This window comes from Enhydra lutris, unplaced genomic scaffold (genome assembly GCF_002288905.1).
Source record: "Enhydra lutris kenyoni isolate GAN:26980312 unplaced genomic scaffold, ASM228890v2 scaffoldscaffold100, whole genome shotgun sequence".
Classification (NCBI taxonomy): domain Eukaryota; kingdom Metazoa; phylum Chordata; class Mammalia; order Carnivora; family Mustelidae; genus Enhydra; species Enhydra lutris.
This window is the reverse complement of record NW_019154184.1, coordinates 1018701-1029323: the sequence shown is the minus strand read 5'-3', so window position 1 is coordinate 1029323 and position 10623 is coordinate 1018701. Positions and strand designations below refer to the sequence as shown.

The window sequence follows — 10623 nt, the reverse complement described above, 5'->3', positions numbered from 1 at the left end:
GCTGAAGATGTTATGCTTTTCAGGAGTGGAACTCAGCTTTAGCAAGAAGGATCTTGTGTGAGATTTGGTAAAATTTAACTGGGAGAAAGGAAAAGAATATTTTCAAGGATGTATATATTCTTGATCCTTGCTGAAATGTCATGTTTTTCTTTCTCAAAGCTGTTTTATTAGCAGTTAATTATAGCGTGATTTATTTTGTGAGAGGGAGGGGAATTGCAGTATTATTGCCACTACTGAAATTTTTATGCATAGAATTATTAAAGAATTAGAGTCTCTCTCTTTTTTTTATTGAGAGATGAGTCCAATCACCTGAATCACAAAAATTAAAGGTCATATAGGCTGTAGTTTTTTACAAAGAAACTGTTGCATTCTGAAGTGCTTTTCCAAAATTTTACTAAACATGACTGTGGTATGTTTGTTTATTTATAGGTACTGGTAACATCTGAACATATCAAACCAAACAGGGAAACGCTTGCTTCATCCCTACCACCACATTTTACCACAAAACAATGTAACTGTATGTGGATTCCAAGCAGGCTAAAAAGAAAAAAAAGAGCTGATTAGACTTCAGACTGTCTACTGATCGGGATGACGGCCACGGCTGCAGTGGAGACACAAAAAATGGAGAAGAATGCCTCCAAGGAAGAGAAACAACAGTCTAAGCAGGACAGCATGGAGAAAAGCAATGCTGACTCAGAAGAGTGGATGAACTCTGAATGTGACCCTGAACAGATGATCCTTAAGAGCAGCAACAATGACAATAGTTACCAACCTGGGGATGTTTACTTGAAAAAAAAGGAAATTCCCTCTAAGCCACACCGTCAGCTCTATAGATCACCCTGCTTAGATCATCCAAGCTTCTCCCAGAGCAGCATTCTGCAAGAGGGGAAGCTTGACTTGGAAAAGGAATACCAAGCCAAGATGGATTTTGCTCTAAAGCTGGGCTATGCAGAGACACAGATTCAATCAGTGTTGAACAAGTTGGGCCCAGAATCACTTATTAATGATGTATTGGCAGAGCTCGTCAGACTTGGGAACAAAGGTGATTCAGAAGGACAGGTCAGCTTGAATCTTTTAGTGCCTCGGGGTCCCAACTCCAGAGAGATCACAAGTCCTGAACTGTTTCTTGAAGATGAAATAGACAGCAGTGAAAATTTGAGGCCAGTTGTCATAGATGGAAGTAATGTGGCAATGAGGTAAGTGTAAAATATATTTACTCTTTAAAAAAGAAAAAAAAATCCCTGAGCTCATAGAAATCATCTTCCTTTGCTAAACGCTATGAGAGGCCCCTGGTTGTTGTCTATGGCTTGTGCTCTTGTAGGTGGAGAGAGGCTAAATTGATCCCACCTTTGCCCTTTCTCCCTCCCTTAAAATTGTTGGCAATTTGTTTTCAGATACCCTAAAGTAGCTTAGACATAAGTGATACTTCAGTAGAGACAACTCATTCAACCTTTGTTCCTCTTGGGGTCCCTTCTGCCACCTCTACTTGCCTGGACCAATCATCCCGAGAATGCTTTTATAACATCACTTGGAAGCTTATTTGGGAACTACCAGTAACTCCCAATTGCCATTCTACCAACTTTGGATCCCTCTGCCTGGTTTTGTGATCTGACTTTTCTCCCCTTCCATTTGGTTGTATTTTTCACACCTACTGCATTTATATCAGTTGTTTTAATAGCTTCCATGTAAATTATGATTTCTACCCCCATTGCTTGTGTTCATGTCATTCCTCAGCATAAGAGTGACCTCCTTGGGGAGCCTGGGTGGCTCAGTGGGTTAAGCCACTCCCTTCGGCTCAGGTCATGATCTCAGGGTCCTGGGATCGAGTCCCACATCGGGCTTTCTGCTCAGCAGGGAGCCTGCTTCCTTCTCTCTCTCTCTCTCTGCCTGCCTCTCTGTCTACTTGTGATCTCTCTCTGTCAAATAAATAAATAAAATCTTAAAAAAAAGAGTGACCTCCTCTTTATCTTCATATCCATCAAGATGTACTGCCTCCATAAATACCATTCTTACTTTTCTAATCCCAGTGATTATCTCTGAGCTACAGTACCTATGGTAGGTTGAATAATAGCCCCCTAAAGAAGTCCACATTCTAATCCCTGGAATCCGTGAATAGGTTATCTTACATGGTAAATGGGACTTTGCTGGTTTAAGTTAAGGACTTGAGATAGGTGAAATTATCCTGGTTTATCAAAGTGAACTCACTAGAATCACAAAGTCCTTATAAGAGGGAAGAGAAGGAAGGAGGCAGCCAGATAAGAATGACCAGTAGGAGATGTGATGACAGAAACAAGAGGTCATGTGGTGTAAGAAAGAAGTCACGAGCAAAGGAATTTGGATATCCTCTGAAACTGAAAATGGCAAGGAAACAGATTCTCTCCTGAAACCTTCAGAAACAACACTATCTTGTCAGATAGAATTTGAATTTTAGAATTTTAGAATTCTGATCTGAACTAAAAATAAATAAGTTGGTGTTATTTTAAGACACTAAATGTGTGGTGATTTGCTACAGAACAATAGTAAATACATAACCACGAGTGCCTTCATACTTTATTCCATAATTTCTCAAATAATTTTTTATCTCATGTAAAAGTTCTTTAGGAATCCCTTCTTCCATTCTTTAAACAAAAGTAAACTTAAAAATAGCTTTTAAAATATTTTTATCAAAATAAAAACATCCTTTTATTTCCAAACGAGTTGTCATTCAGTTTAGCTGAAAAATTTTAAATGATTGGGGCAGCTGGGTGGCTCAGTCAGTTAAATATCTGACTCTCAGTTTTGGCTGAGATCATGAAATCAAGGTTGTGAGATCAACCCCCTGTCAGGCTCTGCACTCAGCAAGTACCCTCTGTGCCCTTCCCCTGGCTCTCTGTCTCAAATAAGTAAATTTTTTTTTTTTAATTCTCAAGGATCAGGAGCCCGTTTCTTAATGAGTCTATCATTGGTTGATGAACTTACTGGAATCTTAGACTGTACACAACCAGAACAAAAGTAAGAAGCTTTAGACTAGAAAGTTTTTCATTCAATTATCCCATTGTTCTGGAGGGCAGGGATCTTGTTTTATGTCTTTCTTATATTCCTCACAGCACATAGCACACTACTGGATGCGCCTAGAGAGGGAGCATGGATAGCAAAAGTCTTATGAACCATACCATTGTTCTATGCAGGAGTTTCTTAGCAGGTTATCTGGAGGTACATCTTGGTATATAGTTCTATATAATCCTCACAACAACTTTATTTTACAGATGAGAAAACTAGAGTTCAAGGTTCAATGATTTTTTTAATTAACATGTAATGTATTACTTTTTTAATTTTAATATATTGATTCATTACTTTATATAATACCCAATGTTCAGTACAACATATAACCTCCCTAATGTCCATCACTGAGTTACCCCATTCCCCCACCCCTTCCCTCCAACAGCCCTCAGTTTGTTTCTTAAGTTTAAGAGTCTTTTACGGTTTGTCTCCCTCTCAAGTGTAGTTTTGTTTCATTTTTTCCTTTCTTCCCCTATGGTCCTCTACCTTCTTTCTTAAATTCCACATATCAGGGGAGGGAAGAAAGATAGTGGAGGTATAGGGGACCCCATTTCAACTAATCCTCTGAATTTGGCAGTATATCTACCAAACTATTTTGTACACCTATGAAATCAGCTTGAGATGTAAGAATATATATCTGAATCTCTACAAGCTGAAAAGCTACTGCTTTTTGCAAGGTAGGATGTGTGCTGTCATGAATCTGTGGGGTGATATAGGAAGATAAACATAAGGGGGAGGGGGGCTCCATAAGCTCTTTCCTGGAAAGTGATATAACATTGGAGCACAAAATCAACCCTTAGAAATCTGCTCCAGTGAGAGACATCTCTCTCCTAAAAGGGTTCTTGAAATGAAAAGGCAGAATTCTAGGTAGGACAAGGAATTGTGGTCTCAGGATCTGAGGAGTCACAGAGCAAATGGGTAGATACTTTACCTGAACTGGTAGAGTGCCTGAGCAGTGAAATCAGGAAGCAGATTATGGTCAGTGAGTCCAGGAGGGATTTCTCAGCTCAGACCATCATAAACCATGAGTTGTGCTGGTTGATAATTGCTCTTCTCTTGAGCAGCCTGAAAAAGTCTGGAACCTGCACCTGACTAGACAAAAGCTCTCAGGGCAGTAGCAGCCCAGAAAGGACTTTAGAATGGCAACCAGACATGATCCAGGAGCTTCAGGTGTGCATGCATGAACCCACCTTTACTCATGGTTTTGGAGTCAAAAAGGTCATTGGCCGTCCCAGTCCCCTGGGACTACCTCTAAGAGAGTTTCAGTGAGCACACCCCATGGGAGGCTGCAGTTTTCAGTGCATACGGAAATGAAGACTGTTTGTCCTGGAGGGTTTATTAAAGAGGGAAGACTGCAATCTTTCTGCTCTGGGCCAGAGGTTTGGGCACAGCCATTTTTGCTCTGACCATCTGAAGAGACATGGAAAGCCTCCAGGTAACAAAAACCATACAAAGGACCTGTTTGCACTGATCCCATTCCCCCTGAGAAGGGGAGGGACAACTCTTACCAGGTGGGGATACCTGAGAAACACCACAGCAGGCCACTCCCCAGAAAGTCTGAAAGAACAGGTGGATGACAAGCCTATGGATCCCATAAGACTATAAAATTCCAATGCCATGGGCAAATAGTGTATTGAGCCCAGTTGTTGCCCCATGACTTATTTATTTTTCAGATAAAACTCTCTTTTTATTTTTCTTCTTTTTCTTTTTTCTTTTTACCTTTTTCTGATTTCAACTAGATGCTTATTATACCAACTTGTATTTCATAGTCACATTTTAACTTGTATTTTCTCACACTTATCTTTTATTATAGATAAATGCTTCATTTTACTCCTTTTACACTCTATTCTCTCTCTCTCTCTCTCTCTCTCTATATATATATATATATATATATTTTGTTACATTTAAACTTTTTTAGGATTTTATTTATTTGTCAGAGAGAGAAGAGAGAGAAAGAAAGAGCAGTAGGCTGAGGGATAAACAGGGTCCCTGCTGAGCAAGGACCCTAATGTGGGACTTGATCACAGGACACTGGGATCATGACCTGAGCTGAAGGCAGACACTTAACTGACTGAGCCACCCAGACTTCCTATAAGGTTTACTTTTGTTGCAATTTTAGGATGTAGTGTCTTCTAACAAATATCACCCAGAAACAAGTGGAACACCCTGCTTTGTCCACACTGCAAGATTATAATCTCTCTTCCCCTTCGCCCTTTGATTCAATTTTATTTTGGTGTTTCATTTTGACTTTGTTTTTCTGTGGTGGCTTCTGACTACTCAGGATGTTGCTAGGGTGCAACATCCCAAACAAGATGTGGTTAATATTTTAGACTCTGTTCACTGGCCCACCCATCATTCTCTTGACAGAATGGCAAGAAAGAGGAACTCACAAAAAATGGACCAGAGACTATTCTCTGGCACAGAGATAATAGATATGGATATAAGGAAGATTCAGAGATAGAATTCAGGATAGCAATCATAAAGTCAATAGCTAGGCTTGAAAAAAAGCATTAGTGACAATATAGAATCTCTAAGGGCAGAAATAAGACTAATCAGGATGAACTTAAAAGTGCTATGAATGAGATGCTATCTAAAGTGGATATTCAAACAGCCAGGGTAAATGAGGAAAAATAGAGAATAAGTGTTCTAGAAGATAAGCTGATGGAAAGGAAGGAAACTGAAGAAAACAGAGATAGGTAGCTAGTAGCCCATGAAAAATGTTGTGGAGAGATTAATGATATCATGAGTTTCCAATGTCAGAATCATTAGGATTCCTAAGGAGGTGGAGAGAGAGAGGGGTGGGGGCTAGAAGGTATATTTGAGTAAATCATAGCTGAAAACTTCACTAATCTGGGGAAAGTAACAAGCATTTGTGTCCAAGAAGTAGAGAGGACCCCTTCCAAAATCAATAAAAATAGATCAACACCCTGACATATAATAGTGAAGCTTGAAAATTATACAGCCAAGGAAACTATCCTGACAATAGCTAGGGAGAGAAGGTTCCTTACATATGGATGGAGGAACATCAGAACAACATTAGACCTATCCCAGAAAGGTGGCAAACCAGAAAAGCCTAGGAAGACATATTCAGGGTATCAAATGAGAAGAACATGAAGACAAGAATACTTTATCCAGCAAGGCTGTCATTCAGAATAGATGGGGAGATAAAGAGCTTCCAGGACAGGCAAAAACTGAAATAATATGTGATCACTAAACCAGCCCTTCAAGAAATATTAAGGGGATTCTAGAAGCAAGGAGAGACCCCAAAATTAATATATACCAGAAAGAAACAGAGACAATCATCAGAAACAGGGACTTCACAAGTAATAAAATGACACTAAATTAATATCTTTAATTAGTTACCCTGAATGTAAATGGGCTGAATGCTCCCATCAAAAGACACAAGGTTTCAGATTGGATTTAAAAAGGAGGGCTCATCCATGTGCTATTTACAAAAGACTCATTTCGAACCTAAAGTCACCTCCAGATTGAAAGTAAAAGGATGGAGAACAATTTACCATGCTAATGGGCCTCAAAAGAAAAGTAGGGTAGCAATCCTCATATCAGACAAATTAGATTTTAAACCAAAGACTATAGTAAGAGATGGAGAGGGACACTATATCATACTTAAAGGATCTATCCAATAAGGCGATCTTACAATCGTAAATATCTATGCTCCAACATGGGAGTAGCCAACTATATAAATCAATTGATAATGAAAATAAAGAAACATATTGATAATAATACATTAATAGTAGGAGACGTCAACACTCCACTCACAGGATTAGACAAATCTTCTAAGCAGAAGATCAACAAACAAGAACTTTGAATGACACATTGGACCAGATGGACTTCATAGATATATGCAGAACATTCCATTCTAAAACAACAGAATACTCATTCTTCTTGAATGCCCATGGAAGTTTCTCCACATTGGATCACATATGCATCACAAATCAGGTCTCAATTGTTATCAAAAGTTTGAGATTATTCCCTGCATAGTTCAGACAACAAAGTTTTTTTTTTTTTTTTAAGCTGTCCTGGTTACTTTTTAAAATATTTTATTTATTTATTTGACAGAATGAATGAGAGAGGACAAGCAGGCAAAGCAGCAGAGGGAAAGGGAGCTGAGCAGGGAGCCCAATGAAGGGCTCGATCCCAGGACCCTGGGATCATGACCTGAGCTGAAGGCAGAGGCTTAACCCACTGAGCCACCCAGGTTCCCCCAGACAACAAAGTTTTGAAACTGTTACTAAACTACAAGAAGAAATTTGGAAGGAACTCAAACCCTTGGAGAAAGAGCATCCTGCTAAAGAATGAATGGATCAACCAGATAATTAAAGAAAAATTTAAACAATTCATGCAAACCAATGAAAATTAAACCTCATTGGCCCAAATCCTATGGGATTCTGCAAAGGTGGGCTTAAGAGGGAAGCACATAGCCATCCATGCCTCTCTCAAAAAATCAGAAAAATCCCAAATACACAAGCTAAACTTACATTTAAAGGAACTGGAGAAAGAACAGAAAATTAAGTCTAAACCAAGCTGGAGAAGAGAAATAATAAAGATTAGAGCAGAGATCAATGAAGTAGAAACTAGAAGAACAGAACAGATCAACAAAACTAGAAGCTGGTTCCTTGACATAATTAATAAGATTGATAAACTCCTAGCAAGACTCACCAAAAGAAAAGAGAAAGGAACCAAATTAATGAAATCATGAATGAAAGGGGAGAGATTATGACTAATACTAAGGAAATAGAGACAATTCTTAGAATTTTTTACCAGCCACTATATGCCAACAAACTAGGCAATCTGGAAAAAAATGGATGCATTCCTGGAAACTTATAAATTACTGATACTGAAACAGGAAGAATTAGATAATCTGAACAGACCAATAACCAGCAAGAGAAGTGAAGCAATAATGAAAAATCTATTCCCAAATAAAAGTCCAGGACCAGATAGTTTCCCAGGGGGATTTTACCAAACATTTAAAGAAATAATACCTATTCTTCTGAGGCTCTTTCAAAAAATAGAAATGGAATGAAAACTTCCCAAGTCAGTCTATAAGGCCAGCATTACCTTGATCCCAAAACAAAAGACCAAAAAGGAGAATTTCAGACCATTATCCCTGATGAAAATAGATGCCAAAATACTCACCAATATCCTAGCCAATAGGATTCAACAGTACCTTGAAAGGATTATCCACCAAGACCAGGTGGAATTTATCCCAGGGACTCAAGGGTGATTCAACATTTGCAAAGCAATCAGTGTGATAGATCACATTAACAAAAGAAAAGAACCATATGATCCTCTCAGTTGATGCAGAGAAAGCATTTGACAAATTATAGCATCCTTTCCTGATTAAGACTCTTCAAAGTATAGGGATAGAGGGAACATACTTCAATATCATAAACACCATCTATGAAAAGCCCACAGCGAGTCTCATTCTCAGTGGGGAAGAACTGAAAGCTTTTTCCCTAAGGTAAGTAAAAGTACAGGGTTGCCCACTCTCACCACTATTGTTCAACATAGTACTAGAAGACCTAGCCTTAGCAATCAGACAACAAAAAGAAAAAAAAGTGGGGCGCCTGGGTGGCTCAGTTGTTAAGCGTCTACTTCAGCTCAGGTTATGATCTTAGGGTCCTGAGATTGAGCCCAACATCAGGCTCTGTGCTTAGCGGGAAGCCTGCTTCTCCCACTCCCACTTCCCCTGTTTGTGTTCCCTCTCTTGCTGTCTATCAAATAAATAAATAAAACCTTTAAAAACTGAGTAAAAGACATTCAAATTGGAAAAGAAGTCAAACTCTCTCTCTTAGCAGATAACATAATACTTTATGTGGAAAACCCAAAAGACTCCACTCCCAAATTACTAGCACTCATTAGGCAATGCAGCAACATAGCAGGATATGAGATCAACACACAGAAATCAGTTGCATTTCTATACATTAAAAATGTCACTGAAGAAAGAGAAATTAACGAGTTGTCTCCATTTATAATAGCACCAAAAACCATAGATACCTAGGAATAAATCTAACTAAAGAGGTAAAAGATCTATACTCTAGAAACTATAGAACACTTATGAAAGAAATTGAGAAAGACACAAAAAAATGGAAAAACACTCCATGTTCGTGGATCGGAAGAATAAACATTGTTAAAATGTCTAGCTACCCAGAGAAATCTACACTTTATATGCAATCCCTATCAAAATGTCATCAACATTTTTCACAGAGCTGGAACAAATAAACCTAAAATTTTTATGAAACCAGAAAAGGCCCAGAATCTCTAGGAGAATATTGAAAAAGAAAACCAAAGCTGGGGTCATCAGTGTCGGACTTCAACCTATATTACAAAGCTGTGATCATCAAGACAGCATGGTATTGGCACAAATACAGACACATAGATCAATGGAATAGAATAGACAACCCAGAAATGGACCTTCAACTCGATGATCAACTAATCTTCAACAAAGTAGGAAAGAATATTCAATGGAAACAACAACAACAACAACAGTCTCTTCATTAAATGGTGCTGGGAAAATTGGACAGACACATGTAGAAGAATGAAACTGGATCATTCTTTTACACCATTCATAAAGATAAACTAAAAATTAATAAAAGACCTAAATGTGAGACGGGAAAAAAAAATGAGTGACATCACTAGCTGTCAAAGAAATACAGATCAAAACCATAGTGAGATACCACCTTACACCAGTTAGAATGGCAAATATTAACAAGACAGAGAAAAACAAATGTTGTGGAGGATGAGGAGAAAAGGGGACCCTCTTACACTGTTGGTGGGAATGCAAACTGGTATAGCCACTCTGGAAAACAGTGTGGAGGTTCCTCACAAACTTAAAAATAGAGCTACCCCATAACCCAGTAATTTCCCTACTAGGTATTTACCCCAAAGATACAAATGTAGTGAAACAAAGGGGGCATCTGTTCTGCAATGTTCATAGAGGCAATGTCCACCAAAGCTTACTGTGGAAGGAGCTGAGATGTCCTTCAAGAGAAGAATGGATAAAGAAGATGTGGTTCATATATACGATGGAATATTATTCAGCTAGCAGAAAAGATAAATACCTACCATTTGCATCAACATGTATGGAACTGGAGGGGATTATGCTAAGTGAAGTAAGTCAAGCAGAGAAAGACAATTATCATATAGTTTCACCCATATGAGGAACATAAACAATAGCATGGAGGACCATAGTAGAAGGGAATGAAAACAGAATATGAAGAAATCAGAGAGGGAGATAAACCATAAGAGATTCTGGACTCTGGGAAAAAACCGAAGGTTATGGAGAGGAAGGGCATGGTGGGATGGGGTAGCCAGGTGGTGGATATTAAGTCAGGCATGTGTTTTGAGGAGCGCTGTGCATTATATGCAACTAATGAATGAACACTACATCAAAAACTAATGATGTACTATATGTTGGCTAACTGAACACAACAATAAGAAAAATCTTTTCAGGTGTTCTGATAAATCCTTAGCATACAAAAAAAGAAAAAAAAATCCACATATCAATGAGATCATATGATAATTGTTTTTTTCTGTTTGACTTCTTTCACTTAGCATAATGCC

General features: G+C 38.4%; 1 protein-coding gene across 1 annotated transcript in view; it reads left to right on the top strand.

Moving 5' to 3' along the window:
• Positions 1–588: 588 nt before the first annotated feature.
• The window catches only part of LOC111139331 (zinc finger CCCH-type containing 12B), a 106032-nt gene continuing 95997 nt past the window's right edge, over positions 589–10623 (top strand). Inside the window, exon 1 of the mRNA XM_022491597.1 lies at positions 589–1196. Within this exon, the coding sequence (XP_022347305.1) occupies positions 589–1196 (608 nt within the window). The remainder of the gene's footprint in view (positions 1197–10623) is intronic.